Here is a 26,398-nt window from a genome sequence, read left to right on the forward strand (position 1 = left end):
GTCTCTTATTAGCAGCTAGTGGCACCCCCAAGCAAACAGAATCTGCAGTTAGTTTAGAACCTGTAGCTCAGGTTTACAGAGAAGCAGTATTTTTTCTGTTTTGTCATCGCCCTTGGCTAAAGCAGTTCTGAAAGCTCAGCCGAAACCAAACAAAAAACTAGGATGAGAGAAAGGGGAAGGAAGGTGGAAAGGAGTGTAGAAAAGAGGAAATAAGTAAAGAAAAGAAAAGAAGCAGTGAAGGTTTGTTTGGTAGGACAGGGGTAAGTCAGCTACAAGATCACACTGATCATGGCATTGTGAAGAAAGAGCTCAGAAAGGAAGTAGACAAAATCTAGAATCTGATGAACATTAAGAACTGATAGAAATCTCTTCTGTAGACTATAAGGCTAGGTTTTCAGAATATATCTCAGACTGATGGTACTAAATAGAACAGCATGGGGCGTCTGGGTGGCTCAGTGGGTTAAAGCCTCGGCCTTCAGCTCAGGTCATGATCCCAGGGTCCTAGGATGGAGCCCTGCATCAGGCTCTCTGCTCAGCGGGAAACCTGCTTCCCTCCCTCCCTCTCTGTCTATCTGCCTATTTGTGATCTCTGTCTGTCAAATAAATAAAAATCTTAAAAAAAAAAAAAAAAAAAAAACCAAAACACACTCCTGTGCACTGCAGAACAGCATTCACATCTCTTAGCTACAACATGCATTCTCAGCTCACCTCACCTGCTTCTCCCCAATGTCTCACTGGCTCTAAGCCTAAGTGCCAAGCTCTGTTCATGATCATGCCTGTACTGTTCTTTTTCTTACAGCAAAGAGAAGGAAATCAAGTATCTTGTACCCTTGCCTCTACTCCAAGTGGAAAACCAAGATTTCACCTACTTTAAGAAAGAGTTTTCTTCTATTAAGCTCACCTCATTTGTTTCCCTGGCCCTCGCGCCAAGGTTACATTGCGCCTTTCATGAGCCATAAGCCTTTTTACCGTCATGGGTTCCCTCCTCCAGGAGCTTATTAAAAATTATATTTAATGACCACATTGGGATAAAGGCAGATATATTAATCTTACACATTAGAATACTTTCTTTGATCTAAACTTTCCTTTTTTTCTTTTGATTTTAAAAGGAATCCAAATATTTTCATGGACCACTAAAAGTACTACGATCTTAGGCATTGTGGCCACCATGCCTAATGGATGTTAGCCCTGCCCCTCTGTATATTTGAGGTTACTGGAAAATCTGAAGCCCCAATTCACCTGTATGAGTGTGGAACACACAATCCATTACTACAGGTGAAATCACTGCCAGAGCAAGACCTCCTGGTGCAATTCTGATGCTCATCATAGCCATCCGTACAATCCGCATCACCATCACAGACCCAAGACTGGGGAATGCACTTCCTGGCTGGAGGCTCATTATTTGCACAGAGAAACTCAGAACTTGAGCAGCTGTGGCTGTCTGAAACCAAAGCACACAAGAAACAGAAACCACATGAAAACTCATTCCAGTAGTCAAATTCATTCTGAACCATTCCCCTTGCTTTACGTTACGTACTAGTGAGAGGGATGAAAGGAAAGTAGAGTACCACACGTGGACAAGTCACATCGCTTTCATGTAACAGAATATAATAAAAAAAAAACCTTCAAATTTCCTTTTTAATTGCTCTAGACCTTGGATTTTTTTTAAGAAGAAATAAAACATAATAAAGCATCTCATTAATTTACTATAAAATTTATGTAAAATAATACTTTTCCCTTAGAACTTCAGAAACCTACTCCCATTTTGTTATTTGTGTACCAAAAATGCCTCATACTTGGTAAAAATGTTTGGTTTATAAAGTGTACTCACAAAAACACAGTATGAGATAGGTATTTTTATGCCAGTTCTACAGATAAAAATTGGAGCTCAAACTAGATGACTCCAAGTCATAGAACTTTCTGAAGACCTAGTGCTTTACACATAGGTCTTTCTCCTCCAAATTTAGGCTTTTTCAACTATATTACACCCAAGTAGAATAAGCATATATAGGAACAGAATATATCACCAAGACTTGTCAGAAACCCTGACACTGTCAGGAAAGAGAAGAGATGCTAACACATCATCATTAATGCCTGCAGAATAAAAGAACCGGCATTTTATCCAATCACCCTGTGAATGAATGGGAAAAAAAGAGGGGGTGTCTTGGTGAGGTGAGATGGGAGAAGTACATGCTATAGTCTATGTTTGTGCAGCTGCCAACTGCCCATTTCAATGGATGGAGTACACATGGAACTATAGACAGCCACCAACGTCAATGACATATGGGGTTGCAATGAAATGCAAACATCAGGGAGCCATTGTTTTCATTGCTGATCATGAAAAGATACTCTTCTAAGACATCACAGTTAAAAGAGTTCCATGTTCGGGCGCCTGGGTGGCTCAGTGGGTTAAGCCGCTGCCTTCGGCTCAGGTCATGATCTCAGGGTCCTGGGATCGAGTCCCGCATCGGGCTCTCTGCTCAGCAGGGAGCCTGCTTCCTCCTCTCTCTCTCTCTGCCTGCCTCTCTGTCTACTTGTGATCTCTGTCAAATAAATAAATAAAATCTTTAAAAAAAAAAAAAAAAAAAAGAGTTCCATGTTCTATCGGTAATGGAAAATGGTGTTCCATGGTCTGTTCCACAAATTACACAAAAGAAATAACCCTCCCACTACCCACTCCTCAAAATAATAGCAACAAGGTAATCAATGAAATTTGAGGCACAGTTAATTGCTACACTGTTTAAGGCTACTAGTAAGATTGGCCAATTGAGTTCTCTTTATCTGCTCAAGAAGTTTAAGACATTATTCCTGTCAGCTAAATGCAAGAGAAAGACAATAAACAATAAAATCATTTTCTATCATTTTAAGGCATTTAAGTAGATGCTCTCCAACCATTTCAGAGTGGAAAAATAAAGGTAACAATTTATCAGCATGCACTCAATTAAAGAGGAATCTACCAGTCATACTCTCCAAAGACACAAAACCAATCTCCTGAGTTTCCTTAGAAGGTAACTCTGCAGAGGAACAAACGGTTTCTCTTACCACAGTGGTGCCTTTCATCCTCATCACTCATGTCCCCACAGTCATTATCTCCGTCACAGATCCATTCACTTCGAATGCACCTCCCACTGTCACACTTGAACTCATTACTTAAGCATGTTGCTTCATGGTACTCTGAGAAAAGATTAAAAAAAAAAAGTCTCAGGGAAAGAAAGTGGTCTGCAGTCTAAAAAATCTTAGAAGAAGCCTGCTATCACATGGGCTGTCTAAAAAACTCGAGGAGAGCATTCCCTAGCTATGTACAGCTCTGCTGGGTCCTCCAAGGAGACCGATACCAGTGACCAATGGTCTGCGACTGAAGCAGTTGATTGATGGTGGAAAGCCCTCACTATTTTTTGTTACTAGGATGTGATTTGCTATTTCCTTACAGGTATGATAGAGAATTAACAGTCTTTTCCCAAGAGGATATAAACTACTACTTCACACATTCCATTTTTAAGTCTACTTTTCATCCCAGAACATTTTATTTGATGTAGACTATCCCCCCCAGCATGCCTGATCTCCATTTTCCTGTTCTCTTTTTTTGCTTTTCTCCATAGGACTTACCACCTTTCAACATGCTATATAATTTACTTATCTGTTTTGCTGCCTGTGTCCCCTCACCAGAATATAAGCCCAACGTGGGCCCCAAAGTACTTAGAACATAAGCACTCAATAAATGTTTGTTGATTTTAACTGATAAGATACGCTATGCTTTAAATTAGTCATCACTGACTCAAATTCTTTCATCATAAACCTACACGTCCTTATCAACTATTTGCCATAGGCCCATACACACAGGGTCCCCTCAAAATTAACCTAAGGCAAAAGAAAATTAGCTGGTAAGAAAGGAGTGTACAACACCATAACTTTTTTAAGAGACAAAGCCACTCTGACACAAAAACACCACTTTTAGAAATTTAGCCCAGAAGAATCTTCCCACATATGCACAAAGAGGTTTCTAAAAGGATGTTCAAATAAATAAATAAATAAATAAATAGGTCTTCACCCCAGGATTACTTTTCATAGTGAAAAAATGAAAATAAGCTAAACATCCATCACATAGGCAAAGGAAAAGTCACTTGGGCCACCCACACTTCAGAGTAATATTCAGCAGTGCCAAGGAATGAGTAGATCTGTGTTCACTAACAAGCTGACAAGGTGCAGTTAAGCTGTAAGGGGCAGAGCTGCAGAAAAAGATGCATAGTAAGATCTCTATTTGTGTTTTAAAAATTATATATGAAAATATACAGCAAAAGGTAAGGAGAATTCACACTCACCCTTTGCAGTGATTATCTCTGGGGAGTGAGATTAGAGAAGGCTGAGAAAATGTAAATTTTGCTTTTTTGTATACACCTTATGACTTGTAATACTCTTACATATTATGAGAATGTATTCATAAATAAGACATGCAGTTGGTACCACTTACTGACTCTGGTTCCCATAGAGAAGTTCAGAAAGTATACTTACTCTTCGTACTTTTGAACCCATCATTCACATGTCTAAATCATTCCCTAACAATATTCTACTCACAGTTATGTATTTATATTAAGATCCTCAAAACTCTACATGTTCTTTGCTTTCCACAAAACTTTCAGTGTTGGGGAAAAAGAACTTGGCAAAGAATTTCAGATACCACTCTCCTGAGAGAGAACAGGGACAGAAAATAGTCTGAATTTATCTATAAAACTCTAAAAACGGTACTAAGAAAACATCCCCCAAATAAAAAGTTTTATATATGAGGATTGTATTGTAGACGATTGGATTATAACAACGGGGGAATAAAAACCATTCAAGTGGTTAAAATTGAGGCAATTAACTCAAATATAACCACTTGATGGAATACTATACTGCCATTAAAAACAAGTATGAAGACTGTGTAACAAAGATCAGCAAACTTTCTTTTTACCAGATAGCAAATATTTTAGGCTTATAGGACAAATGTTCTCTGTCACACCTACCTGATACTGCCACTGTAGCACATAGCAGCCACAGACAGTATGTCGCTGCCTTCTAATAAAACTTTATAAAGCCAGGCAGCTGGCCATGGCTGTAGTCTGCAGAATGATTTATTAACAGATAAAAAAAGCAATGACCATTACATTTTTTAAAATGTGCATGGATATAGATTAGAACTTGTAAAGGTTAACAGCAGCCTCCAAATACAAATAGGTAGAAGTGCCTCCAGGAATACAACCAGAGGGGCTCTATAACTTCTTGGGAAACTCAGATGGCAATGGGACCTTACCTCATAAGCTGGCACACAGACCAGGAGGAGGATGTGTGCCATAATATGCCTCTTCCCTTTGGATACAATCATTCTAGTCTCTTTTGGATCCTCCCATAGCCTTGTGGGCTACAACTGAACCAAATTCAAAAATCCCAATTCACAGTCAATTAAAATTAATTGAGTTCTACATGCCAGGCACAGTATTATGTGCATCACCAACATAATTTCATTTCATGGACATCAGTCAGCAGCCTTTATATGCTGATCCCTCCTCACACTAACAAGTTTTTAATGACTCTCTGCTGAGTGGTTTCACCCTCCTAGCTGAAAGCAGGAGCAGAGAGCGCAAACAGTAGTCAGCTCTGGTCCTAGACTGTACTTGGAAGCAGTGAAAGAGTTTCTCTCACTGCATCATAACACTTGGCATGCTTGCTTGCTTGCTCTCTTACCACAAGTGGCAGGTTCATCAGAGCCATCAGGACAATCTCTTTCCTCGTCACAGTACCAGTGTCTCGGGATACAACGTCCAGATGTGCAGGCAAACTCGTCACTGCTGCACGTGTGAGAAGCTGAGGATGGAGGTAAAACCCAGGAGTAAAATACAAGCTTGTTCCCGTCAACCTTAACCATCTGCCCACAGCTCTGAACTAGGTAACTGGTGCCAGGGAAGGAAGGCTGAGACCTGGAAAAGGGTTTTATATAAGATTTGTATGGGGAGGAAGGGATGGGGGTGCAGGGAGAGAAGGCGGACAGTACTGTTTCAGTTTTCCAGAATTTCTCTTTCTAGATTCTAGAAACCCAACAATAAATTGTATTTGTTAGAAATATCTCTTTCATACATGAAACCACAAGTTATGGATAAGAAGATTTGGCTCTATGTTGTCTGCAGTGACCTAAAATTGGATTAATTCTATGGAAATAGTATGAAAAGCAAAAACAACATATAACCATATCTGAGCTCAGCACACATGGTTCTAAAAAGAAAGTTGTGCTCTTATTCATTCTTATGGGATCTTTATTTGAGCAAAAATGACTCTACCTATGTTTGATCGTTGATTAATTCACGTAACCCTGATCAGATGTATTTTCTAAACTGTTACGTGGGTAGTATAAACCAGAAACAGGTCTTACAATTCTTCTGGTCTGCAAGGCCCCTTACTTTGGCCCAAGATATCAGATGATTTGCCAGGGGTAAAACTGATCAGGAAGCAGAGGCCCCTGAAAGGTCAGTGCTGTCTCTAATCTATATGTCCCATTCTGATGGCTACATCCTGAATACTGCTTCTTCCTGCGGCTGTTATTACAACCGATGCCTGCTCTTGGCCTACACCTTCCTCTGGTGATAATTACTAAATTCTTTAATTATGTACCTATTACACTAATAGACTCAAAGTTACTGAGCTTAAGAAAGGCCTCCTGATTTGATCTATAAATACAGGAAAATGCTTGACTGAAAATGAAATAAAGTTTTCTGAAATTCAAGCATATTAAAAAGATACAAAAATTCTTGCAGTTACTAAATAGTAACTATAATCAAATGAAGTGCAAATGTAAGGGCTTGACCAGCACATTCTGCCTGGGGTTCCTGAAGACAAAAGGCCCTTGACTCTGGGAGAAATGGCTCTGCAATTATAAAAAGTCAGGGACCACAGCAAGTCTCTGAAGAAATATTTGGAGTAGGGGATCCATCCAGAGAACAGAGACAGGGGCTGCTTACACTCTTCCAATCACATACTAAAGTAACTGCCTACTCCATCTACCGATTCAGTCAACTTATGCTGACTAGTAGCCCAAAGACCTTTAGCTCCAGATAGGCATCCCTGAACCACAGAAGAACAGCCTGGCTCTCTTACCACAGAAAATAGGGCTTTCATCACTCATGTCTCCACAGTCATTGTCTTCATCACACAAGTAAAAATGAGGAATGCAAATGTTTGTCGTCTGACATTTTACATAGCCGGGCTGGCATGTGCGATCAGCTTTGAAAAGATAAAAGAGAAACATTTGGAACCGATCCACGCCATACACAGAACATTAAAAATGTCCATGCTAACAGAGCTACTGGACTCAAAACACCAGAAGGGAAGCATGTTTAAAGCTCTCACAAAGGCATCATCCACAACATTCATTTCCTACCATCGCTTCTAAAGTAGAAGGAGGTATTTCCAGCTATGGGGGGGCGGGGGGGTATGCTTACTTTGTAGTTTAAGTCATCCATTTTAATTATTTAATAGCACCAACAAGAGTCTCAACACTTAGTTAAATAAACTATAGTGTATCCACACAATGGGTTAATACGTAGCTATAAAAAGGAATGAAGATCTCTAAACACTGGTAAGGAATGATGGTATGATCTCCAGCACATGTTGTTAACAGAAAGAAAGCAAGATTCAAAAAACCACAGACTATCTTTTGTGTGAGAAAAAAACAGTATGTTTGTGTGTGTAACAACAGAGAGAGATGCTTATGTTAAAAAACAATAATGAATCTCCAGGCTTCCAAGATGTTGAAAGGAAAGAAGGCTATGGGAAGAAGGTGGTCCCAGCCCCTTCTATTCTAAAGAAGCAGGAAGCCAAGGTGGTGGTCAGTCTTCCATCTGAGAAAAGGTTCAAGATTTCTTGCATCGGACAGGACATGTAGCCCTAAAGGGACCTCACTAACTTTGTCAAATGGCCTGGCAACACCTGGCCACAGTGGCAAAGGGCTATTCTCAGTGAACATCTAGAAGCACCTCCCACAATTAATCACCTCATGCAGGCTTTGGACAGCCAGAGAGCTTCTCCACCACTTAAGTTGGCCCATAAATACAGACCAGGGACAAAGCAAGAGAAGCAGCAGAGACCGTTGGCCCAGGCTGAGAGACAGCTGCTGGCAAAGGGGATGTCCCCACTAAGCAGCTGCCTGTCCTTTAAGTTGGGGTTAATACTGTCACCACCCTTGGTTTAAAACAAGGCGGCTCAGCTGGTAGTGACTGAACATGCTGTGGATCCCACTGAGCTGGCTGTCTTCTTGCCTGCTCTGTATTGTAGGATGGGCGCTCACTTCTGCATTATCAAGGGGAAGGCCAGGCTGGGCGTCTGATGCATAGAAGACCTGCATCACTGTCACTTTCACACCGGTTAACGGAGAACACTAAGGAGCTCTGGCTAAGCTAGTGGAAGCTATCAGAACCAATGACAATGACAGCTACGATGACATCCATGGTTGATGGAGAAGCAACGACCCGGGTCCAAAATCCATTGCAAAGCTAGAAAAGGCAAAGGTTAAAGAACTCGATGGGGTTGAAGTTTCTGTACATAAAAAGTAATAAAAAGCTCTCTTTCAGCTAGTGTCAAAAAAAATAATGAAAAAATAAAATGACAGTTGTCACAACTATGGATAGATTGAGAATAGATCAGAGTGAGTGGAATGGAGAAAACTGGAGAAAATGGAAAAAAAAAGGAGGGAAGACTGCTGTGAATATACCTCATCATATAATTTTGACCACAGAACCACGTATTATTTTATATTATTTTGTATAAATGTAAACAATGAAATAAAAAAATGGGAAAAGGAAAGCAATTCCTAAAATTTGGAAATAGTAATAGAAGTAAGTACTACATCAAGTTAATAGCACAACAATTAAAAAAAAAAAAACGATGGAGGCATAATACTCCACGGTATATATGGACCACATCTTCCTTATCCATTCGTCCACTGAAGGGCATCTTGGTTCTTTCCACAGTTTGATGACCATGGCCACTGCTGCTATAAACATTGGGGTAGCAACATTGAAAGGACTGGAAGAGATTACGCTGAGTGAAGTAAGTCACGCAGACAGTGTCAATTATCATATGGTTTCACTTATTTGTGGAGCATAACAAATAGCATGGAGGACAAGGGGAGTTAGAGAGGAGAAGGGAGTTGGGGGAAATTGGAAGGGGAGGTGAACCATGAGAGACTATGGACTCTGAAAAACAATCTGAGGGGTTTAAAGGGGCGGGGGTTGGGAGGTTGGGGGAACCAGGTGGTGGGTATCAGAGAAGGCACAGATTGCATGGAGCACTGGGTGTGGTACAAAAACAATGAATACTGTTATGCTGAAAATAAAGTGACTTTAAAACCAGTACTACATAGCAGGACATAATCTAAGAACAAGAGAGACTTAAAAATCTTGAATTATCACTAGTAAATTTACTGGTAGTAGTATTACTTGTGTGGTATTTTGAAACTATAGGCATTTTGAAATTATGGTAGAATAAAGCAAATAAGCATTTGTGTTAATGTCATCATTACGTCATTGCATATTTTAAGCATGCAAGAGACAGGATTATAAAATCTAAAGAAGTTGTAATCTTAAATTAAAATGGGAAAGACCAATATAAATTTTTTTCCTTAAAAATTCTATTTCCTAGCTCTGTACACTGAAAAGTGCTGGAAGCAATGAGAGCCAAATAGAAATGGTCAACCAGACACTGTGGTAATCTCTAAATCTAAATCTGCAAAAGGAACAAGTTCCCCTTTCCAAAAGGTCCGAGACAGGAAATGGACCAAACGGGCCATAACAGAAAAGCCAACTTAGCACTCCCTCTGGCCTAAGAGAGGGAAGTTGACCACCAGAAACACTAAATGACTTTACTGCACTAAAAGTCATCAAATACGTAGAAATTCATCAGTCTAATACTAAAAGCAATACTAAAAGACAAAAAATTAGTGCTCACTGGTCACCAATTCATTACTCTGAAAACTGACAAAGGAAAGGAATCAAGCCATTTCTCCTACAGAATTTTACTTCAGGGTAACAAAATAGCTGATCAGGAAAATTTCTTCTTTGTGGAACGTTACCTAATACATGTAGAAGAAATAACAGAATTTTTAAATGCCTATTTTGTAACCCTTAAAGAAATAATGGATTTATAGAACAACCATCCATGTATGCTAAAACCACTGGGGAGCAGGTTGATGGGATGTTCTTAAGGGAAGATTTAGGCTGACTTCTAAATCTACTAATTAACTTTATCATTAAAGTGAACAACTAAGTATTACATGCTTCATGATGTGATGCAACAGCAAATACACAGCTCCACCTATGGAGAATTCTTTTTTTTTTATATATATTTATTTTTTATTTTCGGCATAACAGTATTCATTATTTTTTTTCACCACACCCAGTGCTCCATGCAATCCATGCCCTCTATAATCCTTACCCAAATAATTAAACCTAATGCAATCAGACCACTAGGTACAAATTCCAGTTAATGGGAAATAAGAGGGACAAAATAGATGGCTCAATTCAGAAATTAGTCAAATCCAGAGTGCGGGAAATTCCACAGGACAAATCAATGGCATTGGAAAAAAGGGGGGGGCACTGCTGAGGCATTAAAGAGATTACAGAGTTATAATCATCAAAACCAATGTGTAGACCTTGCCTGAATGCTAATCTGAACAAAACAACTGCATAAAGATATTTGGGGAATAACTGCAAGTTTTGAATATGGACTGAGTAGTCAAGTAAGTACTGTCAGTCTTGCCAGACATTATTACCGCATGATGGTCAGTTGTCAAAATGTCTTCATAAATGACATGCATGTCTGAGAGCTGCTTTCTAGTATTCAAAGGAAGGGGAGTCAGGGGAAATGGAGGAAACAGACTCATCATTTATTGATAAACGTTGGAGTTGGATAATGGATATATTTTACTATTCTTTGTACTTTGGTGTATGTTTGAAATTTTCCATAAGAAGGAGTTCTTTTAAAATGCATAGCCGAAGAAATATTGTATGTAATTCTACCTACAAAAGCAGCAGAGCAAGTAGATATATCCAAACTGAAATGTATTTGAATTTACACACTGCTCTTCTCTTTTCCCTACATGCTAAAGAGCAAATCCCAGAAATTTTGGAAAAATCAATAAAACAATTTACCAGAAAAATGAAAGAAAGAAATCATTTTAGCTTTGTGCAGAACAAAGGTTAACCATATCACATGTAGACAATAGCTTTTGTCAGCAACTACTGGTAAAGTCTTAAAACAATCAAAAATTTTGTCAAGTGAGTTTTTTATCTGGCAGATAAATAAACCAAGGATAAAATAGTCGAGATTAAAATATTCAATGGTCATGTGGGTCCATAAATTTAGGTGAATAATTAGATATATTAGATTTGTTTTTACAAAACCATTTAGCAGAATATAATAAAATGAAACTTATATTCTAGATGAATACTTAGGGTTCTTTTTTTTTTGTAGAAAGCCTTTGTTTCTACATAAAAACTATCTCCCATGAGGTGAAAGAGACTCCAAACAAAACAAAACACACACACACACACAAAACCCAAAACAAATAAGCAAACAAAGAGAGTTCAGACCCACAAAGCAGAATAAGTCCTTGATGAACTTACAGCAATTTTTCTCATCTGAGGTATCATTATCATGGCAGTTGTTGATGCCATTGCAGACAAACTGAAGAGGAATGCACCTTTTATTACCGCAGGTAAACTCCACAGTGGCATTACAGTCCCTGAACAGGCACCCTGCCTCATCACTGTTGTCACCACAGTCATTGTAGTGGTCACAGCGATAATGATACTGGACGCATCGCCCATTGGCACAGGTGAAGGCTGTCGGGTGGCAGGTGTGAAATGCTACAAGGAGGAAAAAACATTGAAGAGAGTTCCCGATCACAGAGCATCATCCTAGTTTCTAAAAAAGTACAATCAAATAAAATGGATTCTTTGAGGTTACCTTCTAAAGCAAAAATGGCTGCAAAACGGACTGCGTGCAAAGTGAAATAAACTTTAAATTAGATCAAACAAAATATGTTGTATACTTTTCTTAGGCAAATTAGGTACTTTAAGCGAATGTTGGAGTCGCTTTGCTTCCTCTACCATCTCAATTTAAAATTTTACCCCAATCCCAGAAAAGCATGCAAATACAATGTCTTTGGGGAAAATCAAACTCTTAGCTCCTATAGTCTATTGGAAAAATGTAGCTAATTTCTAGTGTTTGACTCACCCCATCCAGATGGAAGCTGAATACTGAATGATTTCAGTAAATTACTAATGATCCTTCTGCTATGAAAATTAATAAAATGATAACAATCATCGAATAGAGCTCCCAGTTCCATGCTAAGTCATGCTTGACATGCACCAATCCCCATGCTGTGATTTTTATGTATTCCTTCTCTCACTCCTCACAAAAATCCTAGGAATATCTCCATCTAACAGATGAGGTGTCGGAGGCTCAGATAGGTTAGGTCACTTTCCTGAGGCTGCACAGATTATAAAGGGAAGAGCTAGGATTTTAATCCAGCCCCTTTGCTCTTAACCACTACAGAGGTGCTTTCTAATAAAGCATCAACACTAATCCCTGGCATGTACATCAGCTTATATGGGATTTAACAGTCTGTGTTCTTGGACTAAATGTTTTCAGTTCAAACAGGACATATAGGCACAAAATTCACAGCTATTCACACACAGCAGGACTCTGTACCGAACACTTGGCATAAAGACAAGTTTATAGCCTAACAAAAACTCCAGGAATCCAACTCACCACAGACACTTTCCAACTCATCACTGCCATCACCACAGTCATTATCATTGTCGCATTTCCATTGTTCTGAGATGCAGTGTCCATTGAGGCATGTGAACTTGGAATTGTCACACCGTGTACCATTGTCCACGATGCAATGCTTTTTATTGTTGGCCAGATACCAGTGGCCCTCATGTGGACACTGGCACTCAGCACCGTTTGGACCTGGAAAAAAAAAAAAAAAAAAGTTGGCCCAAAAAGCAAAACATCTGTGGAGCACCCATTCATATTCTCTCTTCCAGAATAGCAGTGGCAATATTTCTATAGTAAAGGCACTGTAAGGCAAGCCATAGAAACTCTTCCCATCAGCCTCTCAACTACATTCTGCGTCATTTGTCCATGAAGAACCACCACCAAGTCCAAGAAATGTGGCTAATTTACCCTAATCATTAACAACTAGCTCTTGCCTACACTGAAACAATAGAAATGATCCTCCCTTCTTAGGAACATCTGTAAAACAACAGCATCAAAAGATACATCTTTCTGCGAATCTGTTGCTATCTATAAACCACACTATGGGATACATAAGAATCACACTTTCAAGTATGATCAGAAATACTTCAGACTATAAATAGTACCTCCTAAGTGGAAGAACTAGATCCCTTCCTAAGGGAGGTAAGCTCTTTGATGGAATTTCTATCCAAGTCACTAAGTTTGGCATCCAAAGACCCCATCTTTCTTTCTACTCCCATCAAGCCTGATGGGAGCGCTCCACATTAAATGGAAAAGAAATCTGTCAAAGTCTTCCTCTAGGGGCGCCTGGGTGGCTCAGTGGGTTAAGCCGCTGCCTTCGGCTCGGGTCATGATCTCAGGGTCCTGGGATCGAGCCCCGCATCGGGCTCTCTGCTCAGCAGGGAGCCTGCTTCCTTCTCTCTCTCTCTCTGCCTGCCTCTCAGTGTACTTGTAATTTCTCTCTGTCAAATAAATAAATAAAATCTTTAAAAAAAAAAAAATCAGTATAGGGCTCTCTTGGACCCTGTACCACTTTAAAAAAAAAAAAAAAAAAAAAAGTCTTCCTCTAAACCTACAAATACCCAAATCTATTTTATGAATTATCCTGAAAGCAAGGAGAACTTGGATTTTTTCTACCCCTCTTGGAGCTGAATATCCCCTCAGCCTTCCCTACCAATCATTATCATTATTACCCTACATGATTCAGTCTTCATTGGCAATGTCTTACCTGGTGCACAAATATGGCTGCAGCCTCCATTAAACTCGCTGCAAGGGTTGCTACACTGTTGCTGAGGATTCTTCACAACAACACGAATACCATTAGGCGGGGAGGGAAAATTCACAGTCATTGCCATCTGACCTGACCCATCATATTTGTTAGCTCGATAAATTCTTCTCATGCTCCAGTCAGTCCAATAAATATACTGGTCATAGACAGTCATGCTAAAAGGATGAAAGACTGTAGAGACAATGACCTCACGCTGCGTGCCGATTAGAGTGCTGCGTTCAATCTTCTGCCTAAAATGAAGTATAAAAGAAAATGCTGGAATTCAAGAAGAATAAGCACCTCAAATGGCAGCCCAATGCCTGGGCCTAACCACTTCTTTTCACAAGCCCCCAACTTTCTTTTCAATATGGCCTACATAAATCACTGATTTCCAAGTATTAATATAACCTGTAAGTTATCCTAGAAAGGTAACCAGGCCAAAATTAGAAATAGGAGATTATGAAATAATACACACATTGCACGGAACTCAGTGTTTAGCACACAGTAGTCTCAATAAAATGTGAATTACTTTTTTCCTCCCACTCCCTTAATGACCTTCTCGATTTGTCATTTACCCAGTACTTGGAGATATTTACCTATAATGATCCAAATTTAGACACTAAATATCACTGCTTGCTTCCAAATGAGAGGATAAAAGATGAGATCATTAGGTGCTTAGTGTCACAAGCAGAAATCACAATCTTAAGAAAATAAGCAAAGTTAAGTTGAGATTCCTGACATGTAGACACCAGCAATAATAAATGAAATCCTTATTCCATTAAGATGATTGGAATGTGAGTAATCTGAGGGCTACTTAAAGAAGATACATGAGAAATTAGAGTCAACAGAAGTTTGTAAGGAAAATACTCTTAAATTGGCTAAGAAAAATCTATTTGAGAAGATGACCAATAGACAAAGACTAAAGGAAAATGTTTTTAACTGAAGGCTAAATAAAGCCGAGAGAAAACTTAGTACCAATGTGCATTTAAAACTTGTCCACATTTTCTGGTAGTTAATTTTCTGATAGTTTAGATGGGGCCTGGAGATTATAAATTGAGTGATTACATTTGTAATTATAACTGAAATTAACTCATCTAGTAATGTATCCTTAGATGCCTTCTAGTTCTTATTCAATCTCATGATAGGTCAATTTTGACAGGTACATCTACCAAGCTAGAATTCAGTTCATAAAAACTGTGATTCTACATTTTGGCCATTTCCATTTGGCATATTATAATTTTATCATGTTATGCAAATCTCTCCTCTGAAAGTGAAAGCAAGAACTCTTCTTAACAGCACCCACAAAAGAATGAAAGAACTTACAGACTGGCATCTGCCCAGTAGAGAAGGTCATTCTCATGGTCCAGAGTGAGCCCATTGGGCCAGACCAGGCTGCTGTTCACAATAGGTACCCGGAAATTTCCTCCCAGTGTAGCTCTCTCAATTTTGGCATTAGTACCCCAGTCAGTCCAGTACATGTACCTAGTCATCCAAATGGAGTTGTAATTAATTCACAAGGATCATAATACCTTTTACTTAAGAATGGCAGCCCTCTTCAACTGCAAAATCTCACATTTAATATAGCAAATGAAACCCACTCCATTCTCATCTACACAACTTGCCCAAAAGCCAACCTTTCTAGCAACAACAAGAGTTACTTCCCATTAAAAACTGCTTGTGTTTTTTCACTTTTGAACATATAGCTACAGGGTTTCAAGCCCGTAAAATATTGGCTATGGACATAACACAATTTCAGGCCCCAACCCTTCCAGAAATAAACATAGAGAAATATGATAAATAAGACCATGGCATACCCTCGGCAAGGATCTAATACAATTGCTCTTGGCTTTGAAACATGGGCAATCACAGTGCGCTGAGAACCATCCTCAGCCATGGAGTAAATTGTCTGGTTGCTGTAGTCACTATAATATATTCTTCTATTGATCCAGTCAAAGGCAATGCCCTCAGGAGTCCCTCTACCTGGATATATACCAACAAACACACACAAAGGCATTAAGAGTCTCAAAGGCATTTTAGAATCTCTGGGTCAAACACATGTGTTGATTATGTTGCATCAACTTCCAAGAGAAGCTGCTCCTGGAGTGCCCTTACCTGAAATAATGGTCGTAGGAGACCTGGTCCCTGAATTTAGATTGACATACGAAATCTGACCATTTCCAGATCCTAAAGATTGTGTGAAGTAGATTCTGTTAGTTATGCCATCATAGGCCAGGTCTACAGCAATTCTTTCCACACGTATTTCTTCAAAAGGTGGGCTATGGGCGCCAGGGTCCAAGTGTAAGCTTCTCAAGGTATTCTCCAAGGCAAAGATGAGAAAATTTTCTGTTGCAATGGCACAGCTCTTGCCATCACCTTCTAGGGTTCCAAAGGCACAGCCACATTTTGGGGTGTTCAGTCCAGGCAAAGCAAAGCAGAAATGGGTGCATCCACCATTATTTTCCAAGCAAGGGTTGTTGTTGACCTCAGCTGGTGACCGAGGCTGAACACTCTGGTCAAAGACGGTCACATCTCTTAGCCACTTGAGATTGTCCCTTATCACTGTTGGTGGCTCACTGTTACCTGGTTCCTTGCTGGCTTGGAATATTTTTTTTAAATTCCTGTCTACCCATATGATAGAATTTCCAAAAACAGTGATGGCAAAAGGAGTTGGGTAACGACTGCCATAACGAATCACTTCAGATTGCTGTGCCTCAATACCAATCCTTGCAATTATATCTAAAGAATCATCAACCCAATAAATGTAGCCATTGCTATGGTCTACTGCCAAACCCCGTGGGGTGACAATGCCTTCTGATACAAGCACAGTTCGATTGGTACAATCAAGGAAAGAACGTTCAATCTTTGGGCTCGGCCCATAGTCAGCCCAGAAGAGGTATCTATGCTTGGGGTCTACAACAATATCCCTGGGCCTATCTGCAGTGGCTTTAAGGAGAATACGGCGGTAAGTGGTGTTGATCCGCAGAACTTCTATCAGTGTTTCAGACAGAAAAGCATTGGTGAAATAAAGATTTCCTGCAGGAAAATGAAAGAACGTGCTGATAAATGCAAAACCAAGAAGGAAAAAGAGGGAAACTTTTCAAATTCAGAACAAAATATAAAAAGCTGAGGTTTGGGTCAATAAATGCTGTCTTTTACAAGATAGTAAACAGTCCCAGTTCAGAGTTAGAAAAATAAATATTTACTCTTAGGAACTAAAGAAACTGTTTTGGGGCACCTGGGTGGCTCAGTTGTTGGAGCATCTGACTCTTGGTTTTGGCTCAGGTCATGGTCTCGGGGATGGGAGACCCAGCCCTGTGAAGAGCCTGCATGAAGCCCCATGTGGGGTTCCACGCTCAGTGGGGAGTCTGCTTGAGAGTCCCTCCCTTTCCCTTTGCCTCTCCCCAACCCTCACACACTCTCTTTCTCTCAAATAAATGAATAAATCCCTTTGAAAAATATTGTTTCTTCACATTGAAAGAGGAAGTGCCCGCCTTCAGCTTCTAAATCAGATCAGAATTCATAGCAAACGTCATAACCCACTTGCTACTGAAAAATCATTTTCCAGAATGTTCTTCCTCTTCCACCTGAATGTTTAACACCTAAATCTCCAAACACTCTAATACACATTATCATAGCATAACTTCTACTCCCAACACGACAAAATGAGCAAAGAGGGAGGGAGAGCCAAGAGCTTCTCAGCTTATTTTGATGTCTTCAAGTCCTCCTTTATGTTTAGTACTAAGAGTCTAGTCTCAAAATTAGAATACATTTGATACATCTGTTTCTCAGTTCATCATTAAATAAAAACAAATAGTAATTTAAAATTAAGTACATGACCCCCGAACTAATATTATACTGTATGTTAACTAACTGGAATTTAAGTTAAAAATTTTTTAAGAATTTTGTTATGCAAGAGTGGAAACATGTCGAGTCTTACATGAGGGTAATGACCAACCAATTCAATGTCTTAGTACATCAAAGGAGAGACAAGGGTTATGAACAGGCAGGGTTCATGGGGAGCTGCAACAATGGTTAATGAGGGAATAAGTCAGTGGTGACGGGTTCTGTTACCACCTGGAGATCACATTTTATTCCTAGTGTTGTTTACAATATTAATAAGTGTATGCTGTATATGTCATTATTTAAAAAAATAAAAAATAAAAGTAATATAATTAGGTACATGAATCAATACGACTAAGTTAATGTAATACTGGGTCAAGCATTTCAATAGAATTATAATAAAGAAGTGCCTAATGATCAAAGGATTTTTATACATTAACGAGATAAGCAATTAAGAATTTGTCAACTAAAACTGCTCAGCTTTAAAATAAATCATTGTCATTTCATGGTTCACTTACTTTAATATCCCTTCCTCTTTGAAAATTTAGACATTTCTAATTTAGAAATTAGGTGCTAATTTAAGTGTGAAAAAAAATCAACGTAATTTTCCTAGCCATTCTGCCTATAGTTTTGATTGTTAATAATGGAAGAAAATGAATTGTTAGGACTCTGTCCACTGAAACACATTATCATTAACTTAATAGGCATACAGCTTAGTCTAAAAGCATAATTCAATTTACATTAAATAATACCAATAGTTATCTAGAAAAAGACTTATAGCACTTACAGCGTTAGATTAAACTTTCAAGCATAAAATAAAATGTAAACACCAAAATATTTCTCAATGAAATCCCTATACAGCTTACCTACCTGCTACCCAATCCACTGCAATGCCCCGAACTCCGTTTTCTCCTATCCCATCTGCAACGATGTTCCAAAAACCAGACCCATCGGGTCTGATTCTATAGATTGCATTATGAGTTAATACAGTGCTGCTAAAATCACACCAGTAAATAAAACCAGAAGACACATCGACATCCACATGCAGTGCATTTTGTCCTGAAACATTTAAGACAAGTTCATTAAACAATGCTCTAACTGGAACTAGAACTTTGACATTCCCGCCTTTCCTCTCCATCTGTCATTCCCAACCCCCTGCTCTGACCATGTCCCTGTGACAAAATAAAACTGTTTCTCAGTTGCAATGAGTACACCCAGCGCCCAGATCTTGGGTTTCTAAAAGCCATTTCCCACAATAAGGAGAACTGGCTCCCAAGAAAAATAGCTGATTCTAGGTTTGGGAAGGGAAGGTACAAGGTAAGCCTAGAAGCTCTTAGACCCAGAAGCAAGGAAGCACTCAAACACTCACGGAATCATGTCAAAAGAATACAGGCAGTCATTGATTCCAACAGAAAATCTACTTGGCCAAAATGAGGCCAATACAGTATCAAGAGTAATTGTGGTAAACGTTTTAACACACTGAATTTTAAAAATGAATTAAAACTTGAATCTATGATGACACTGTGCCCCTGAAACCAGTAACATTAAATGTACATATATGCATGTGCATGTACTCAGATTGAGCATTCAAATATGTTAAAATAACAATTTCAAATGTGTTAAAACTAACAATTTTTCTATCTAGGTTTACAATGTAAGGATGGCCACTGTACCTTTCATTCAACTTTTCTGATTTGAAATTTTTCAAAATGAAAAGTTGGGAGAAAAAATAATTGATTTTATGATCTTTATAAGATGGTAATTTAGAGACATAACATTTCAGATGTGGGGAAAACAAAGCAGAGTCATGCGTACTTGTGCCTAGCACCATCAGCCAAGAGCATACATGGTACCAGACATCCCCTGACTCCTTCCACTATGTGTATGGTCATCTCTTCTGGCCATCTCTTCCTCCCCTCCATTCCCTTCACCCTTTTTCTTCCTTTTCTATCTTTTATTTCTATCATTACCTGTGACATACCCCTTGTGATGGTAGTGAACACTTGGTTCCTCCTACAGTAACAGTGATCACTTTCTATGTTCATAGTATACAAACACAAAATACTGCAAAAATACAGTTACTAAGAAGGTTCTAATATGGCCAACTCATTTATTTCAACTCATCAAATATATAATAAACCAGATTATGGACTACTGTATTACTATTCTAAATAAGAGTCTAACCTTGATCCCAAATATCCATTAACTGTTCTTCTAAACACCAACTCTGCATACTTCCTGCAGTCTCATGCTACATTCTATCTTGCTCTAGGCCTCTCATTCTCAGTGTGATCCATGGACCAGAGACATCATCATGCCCTGGGAACTTGCTAGGAATGCAAGCTGAGGGTTGAAGAAGGGAAGGGAGTGGGGGTTGCTGGGTGACAGGCATTAATTAGAGGGCACATGATCTGATGAGCACTGGGTGTTATATGCAACCAATGTTAATGAACACTACATCAAAAACTAATGGTGGGTTGAAGTGCCTGGGTGGCTCGGTGGGTTGAGCCTCTGCCTTTGGCTCCGGTCAAATAAATCTGTCAAATACATAAAATCTTAAAAAAAAAAAAAAAAAAACTAATGATGGCTAATTAAACTTAATTTAAAAATTTTTTTAAAGATTTTATTTATTTATTTGACAGAGAGATGACAAGTAGGCAGGGAGGCAGGCAGAGAGAGAGAGGAGAGGAAGCAGGCTCCCTGCCAAGCAGAGAGCCTGATGTGGGGATCAATCCCAGGACCCTGGGATCATGACCTGAGCTGAAGGCAGAGGATTTAACCCACTGAGCCACCCAGGCGCCCCAGAAAATAAAATGATTTTTTAAAAAAAGGAATGTGGATTCTCTAGCCTTACTCCAGATGACTAAATGGGGAAATCTGGAGATGGGGCCAAGATCTGAGTTTTAACAAGCTCTCCAATTCGGATGTACACTAACGTTTGAGAACAATTCAAGGCAGAGCCAGTGTATCTCAAGGGAAAGACCAGCTTCATTACATGCTAAATCCAAACATGGAGAATGGCTTTATGGCACCAAGAATTTCACATGGCAGCAGAGTGAAATCTTACATCTACTGGAGTTGGCATACCTGGGATTCCCACTGGCACCATGGCTTCAGAGTGATCTGAAACTTCCAAGCTGAAGCCTGTGATTATAGACAGCATTGAAACAACAAGAAAAGAGCTATATGGAGAACAGGTCCGATTATCAGGGTTGAGTTTCAGTCCACTGGCACAGGCACATGAGAACAATCCTCCTGGTGTAGGCAGGCAAATCTGCTGACAGGCATTCCCATTGTTGCTGCAGCCATTGGAGGATGAATCTAAATGAAATCAAAATTAGTTTGTAACTTTTGACCTCACATACTTGACACTCTACCTCAAATATCTTGTATTGGGTCACCGAATAATTCATTACAAAAAATCAGTAACAAAATACAGCACCTGGGTTAACAATCTAAAAACAGCATTGAAGAGACTACAGCTTGAACAATTAACACACAAAGGTACCACAACTATTATAGAGAATGGAGCATCCATTTTTTTTCTTCCATAAATCATAGAGAAATTAGAAGAATTGGGGAAATCAGTGTGCAAATTCTAATTTTGTTAACCCTTCTGACCTATGTACTGGCATTTAAAATTATATCAGTTTTAATTATATGATCAACAATGTGATGGGCATTTGATTTAGAATATATTAATTAAGAACATTTAAAGGTTTTTTTCACATGCAATAAAAACAAAGGCCAAGTGACAAACCTAGGTTACAGACAGCAAACTGTTTAGTCAACTTTGGTTAGAGACTAAAAGCTACAAAATATGTCAAAACTTCCAAATGTAATTTCTGTATCACAATGCTAGTTTAAGGGGCAAATCAAAAGTTAGATTATCTACGAAAAAATGCTGAAAACAGCCAAGTATTCCCTTTAAGATTAGAAATTCTAACCTATTAACACTTCCCCATCAGGTACCCGACCAATGTTTCCTGACCACCTTCAACGTGCCAGGAACTCATCTAGTTACTGGATAGAGAGCAAGAAACAAGACAGAAAAAAATGCCTGTCCTTATGGAGTTTACATTCTAACTAGAAACAACAGACAACAAACTGATAGATGTCAGGGACCGCTATGAAGCAAAGCAAAGTAAGGAATTTAAAATGATGGGGAAAGAATGGGGACTAAGCTTACTCTGAAGTCAGCCTGGCCTCTCAGATGCCAGGTTAGTCTCTGACACTCAGCCAACCTTAGGACAGGGCTATCATTTCAAAAATATTTGGGGTAATTTCAATTCACATGCATGTATGTGTACACGGGTCTATGTGCGGGTGTGAACTTACATATGTCAGTGTGCAGAAGTGTGAATGTACATTTTACATTCATGAACGTGTGTGTTTCAGGGACAAATACTTACCCTGTCTGTGATAAACTCGAAGACCCCTCAAATTTGCAAAATTCTCTCTCAAGACTACTTTGTTGTCCCCAGTGGCCTTATCAACTCTTTCAATGACTTCATAGTGTCCATCCGTGTAATAAAGGAAGGAACCATAGACAGCGATTCCCCAGGGGTGGGAAAGATGGTTCACCAGGATCATTCTATTTGTACCATCCACATTTCCTCTTTCGATCTAAAACATCAGAATTGTCATGATTGACTGATTGATGGTGAAATGAGAGAAACATTTAAAACTAACATTATCTCTCTGTTTTTTAATTTCAATTAGCCAACATATAGTACATCATTAATTTCAGATACAGAGTTCAGTACTTTATCAGGGATATAGAACACCCAGGGCTTAGCACATCACAGGCCCTCCTTAATGCCCACCACCCAGTTACCCCAACCCCTCACCAACCTCCCCTCCAGCAAACTACATTCTCTTAATAAAAATACATCACATCTATCTAGCACTCTATCCTTCACAGACATTTTTCGGATCTGTTTTAGGATCTGATAGTCACAACTGCATGGAGCAGTAGGCCAGGCAAATGTCATCATGCCCATTTCACTGACAATGAAGTTTCAGCTCAATTAAGACAACTAACATTCTCAGACGACATGGTGACGAAAAGGGGAACTAAACCTCGCTAGTCCTTGTCATATTCTGGACAAGGATACACATTTAGTGTCGAACTGTAGATCACTACCCAGGAGCTGATGGACCCTGCATTTAACATCTTCACAAACGATTTCTACAATGGGACTAGGAAACATGTTTTATTCAATGACAAGACAGCAAGACTGAACGGGACAAGGTTGTATTCGAATGGTGTATTGAATGGTGCTGTTGTATTCAAACAGGTAACAAGTCTTCATCAAAATGACCGTGATAAGCTGGAAAAGAACTCACATAAATGAAGTTCCTAATGGGAAATGGCAAGTCTGCTTCTAGAAGAAAAATAAACTGTAGACACAGCTGGTTTGATTTCATTCCAGAAACTTGTCTCAAAGGCCTCCTCTATGCCAGGATCTGAGCCGAGTACTGGCAAGAGAGACAAATGAGGTTTGGCTCACGACCTCAATGGACAAGGAAACCCAGCAGTTACAAGAGCAGGTTATGCCCTAGAAACTGACAGAAGTTCCAGAAAGTCAGAGCAGAGGGAAGATAAGCTTGGAAGGGAGCTTTGAAGGGGCGGACCAGGACCAGATTAGCTGTCCAAGCTCAGCTGAGGGAGGTGTCTGGAGCTATTCCTCAAGCTGAGCAGTGATCAGACCTATTTGTTGTGGATTTATGAAGACAACATGCCTCCATCGTGAAAGTAAGGTTGATTAATGATAGCGATCATCCGATCAAGACCCAGAAGGGTGGAAGTGGCAGAGAAAGGCTGCACCTGAGAAAAGAGGCAGAGGACAAATGGCCAGCACTTTTTGATGGATATTAGAGTGAGGGAAACATGAGGGTTCTGACCTGGGAGAAAAGATGGAGAGTCACACCTCCAGAAAGCCCACCCATTCAGGAGGGCAGAGCAGATGTGAAAATAGGAAGGGAGAAAGGTGGTGGGCACTGTCTGGGACATATTAAGTTGCCAGAGAGATCACACCATGTGGTAAGAGTTCCCTCATTACTGCATACAGACACTGAAGTGCGTGAAGTGCTTTCACTCATCACTACTTCTATTCAGTGTTCTTAGTTTATCACCACTGTTAAGTCCATATTAGGATTGAAACTGGCACTGCTGAACTAATAACAAACTGAACATCGGACCTACTGTGCAACATTAAGGACCAATGTCCAAAACATCTGAAATGTCCAAAACATCTGAAATCACCACTATTTAAAAAGCAGGGAAGAAAAGATACAGTAGTAAAAAGAAGGGGCACATGCACCCCAATGTTCATAGCAGTAATGTCCACAAGATGCCAAGATGCCCTTCAACAGACAAATGGATAAAGAAGATGTGGTTTGTATATAAATGGAGTATTACCCAGCCATCAGAAAGGATGAATACCCACCATTTGCATCATCATGGATGGAACTGGAAGGGATTATGCTAAGTGAGATTAAGTCAAGCAGAGAAGGACAACTATCATAAGGTTTCACTCATATGTGGAATATAAGAAATAAAACAGAAGACCACAGGGGAAGGGAGGGAAAACTGAATGGGAAAAAATCAGAGATGGAAACAAACCATGAGAGACTCTTGACTCTGGGAAACAAACTGAGGCTTACAGAAGGAAGGGATGTGGGTGGATGGGGTAATGGGGTGATGGGTATAAGGAGTGTGCATGTTGGGATGATGCGGGGTGTTGTACACAACTAATGAACTGTTGAACAATACAACAAAAACTTGTGAGGTACTAAATGCTGGTTAACTGAAAATAATAATGGTAATGATAATAATATTTACAGGGATTCATTTACTACCAACCACTGAGAGGAACTTACCAATGCAAAGACTGGATCACAGTCTGCTCTTCAGAAAAACAGATACATACTAATGATGAAATTTCATAAAAATAAATTACTAAAGATGATTTTAAATTAGAAAAAAATACCAATTAAAAAAATAAAAAACAGGGAAGAGACTGACACATATTCAATACAATATCCACAGCAATATTTTAATTGATCAATAGTTATTACTGAGCACCTTCTACATGCCTTGTCACACCTCAATTGCATAAGCACAACAGTGATGATCAAACATTATTTCTGTGAATGGATGTAATTATATAGTTTCTTCATCTTACTGCAGAAAATAATGAGCTCAACCTTGAAGTTTAAAATTACCACCAAAGGGACTTTTCCCATATGCATCAACCATGTCAAGACCTTAGAGAATGGCACATAGCTAGGAGGGGATGCCATGCTCAAAGGCTTGGTATTTACTTTTTTATCCCCTTAGTCTCTACAACTGGAGAGCCTGGATAGCTTTCAAAGAAAATCACTGAAATCACTAAAACATGAAAGAAATGGCTCTTCAAGGACAAATAAGAAATGAAAAATGGAAATATTTTTATCTTGAAGAAAAGCAAAGGATCGGGGAAACGACAATGAAAATTATTCTATAAGGAACTATGCACAAACTAGTGAAAAATGACTTCAACTAGGGCAATAGTTGCTCTAGGGAAAAAAGTTATTAGGAAGAAAGGGCAATAAAACACTGGTCCAAGTGGCCAAGGGAGGTTATTCAGGAACCCCAGACAGACAAGGAACATCAGTATCAGCTACACAAGCTAGGCAATGAAGATCAACAGAGTGCACGTACCACTCCCGAGCTCATGACCGCCCAGTAGAGTTTCTGCTCCTCAATATCAAGGGTGATGAACTCCACGTACTCAAGATTTCCCGAGAAGAGAACTTTTGGAAATTTGCCATCCATGTTAGCACTTGCAATCTTGGCCGGAACACTACCGTCTATTCCTTGGTCTGACCAGTACAGTTTCCTTCAACCATGGAAAAACACCAGCATTTCACAAAACAGACAGGCATAAAACAGTTACATTAAATATTTAAATGAAAAAAAAAGTGTTATTTATTGTCCTTGAAATGTGCACAGTTCAGTGGAGGAAATCGGAACTGTTAGTACCTTGTGACATATAAGATGGAGGAGTACTTAGCTGGCGTTTTGTCAATGTCTGTATATTTTCTTGTTATTATTAGGATAGAGTCTATTGAAAATGGTATCTAGTGGCGCCTGGCTGGCTCAGTGGGGTAAGCCTCTGCCTTCGGCTCAGGTCATCATCTCAGGGTCCTGGGATGGAGCCCCATATCAGGCTCCCTGGCCTGCTTCCCCACCCCCCAACCCCGCCTGCCTCTCTGCCTACCATGATCTCTGTCAAATAAAATCTTATTTAAAAAAAAAGAAAGAAAGAAAATGGTATTTAAAATAGGATGCAAGGAACCTACATTGATGGAGGATCCTTAACCCTAATCAGGTAAGTTCAAAGTTTATTACTAAGAGCGAGCCTACATCAACAATCAATGCCTTTCAAAGAATCGCGCATATGCAGTCCTGGGAAGGACACTGGTACCTCCCTGCTTACTTCTCAGACCTGTTAGTTA

General features: G+C 39.4%; 1 protein-coding gene and 1 pseudogene across 1 annotated transcript in view; one reads left to right on the top strand and one right to left on the bottom strand.

Annotated features, from left to right (window-relative positions):
- Positions 1-26,398, bottom strand: part of LRP2 (LDL receptor related protein 2) — a 201,086-nt gene that overhangs the window by 51,136 nt on the left and 123,552 nt on the right. The window contains exons 35-48 of the mRNA XM_059394122.1: positions 25,602-25,779; positions 22,306-22,519; positions 20,981-21,214; positions 18,764-18,952; positions 16,166-17,086; positions 15,868-16,033; positions 15,377-15,535; positions 14,015-14,304; positions 12,796-12,999; positions 11,646-11,888; positions 7,123-7,248; positions 5,719-5,838; positions 3,043-3,174; positions 1,240-1,441 (exon numbers count right to left, since the gene is read on the bottom strand). Coding sequence (XP_059250105.1) covers positions 1,240-1,441; positions 3,043-3,174; positions 5,719-5,838; positions 7,123-7,248; positions 11,646-11,888; positions 12,796-12,999; positions 14,015-14,304; positions 15,377-15,535; positions 15,868-16,033; positions 16,166-17,086; positions 18,764-18,952; positions 20,981-21,214; positions 22,306-22,519; positions 25,602-25,779 — 3,378 coding nt within the window. The remainder of the gene's footprint in view (positions 1-1,239; positions 1,442-3,042; positions 3,175-5,718; positions 5,839-7,122; positions 7,249-11,645; positions 11,889-12,795; positions 13,000-14,014; positions 14,305-15,376; positions 15,536-15,867; positions 16,034-16,165; positions 17,087-18,763; positions 18,953-20,980; positions 21,215-22,305; positions 22,520-25,601; positions 25,780-26,398) is intronic.
- Positions 7,730-8,576, top strand: LOC132013331 (large ribosomal subunit protein eL8-like; annotated as a pseudogene).

This window comes from Mustela nigripes, chromosome 3 (genome assembly GCF_022355385.1).
Source record: "Mustela nigripes isolate SB6536 chromosome 3, MUSNIG.SB6536, whole genome shotgun sequence".
Taxonomy (NCBI): Eukaryota; Metazoa; Chordata; class Mammalia; order Carnivora; family Mustelidae; genus Mustela; species Mustela nigripes.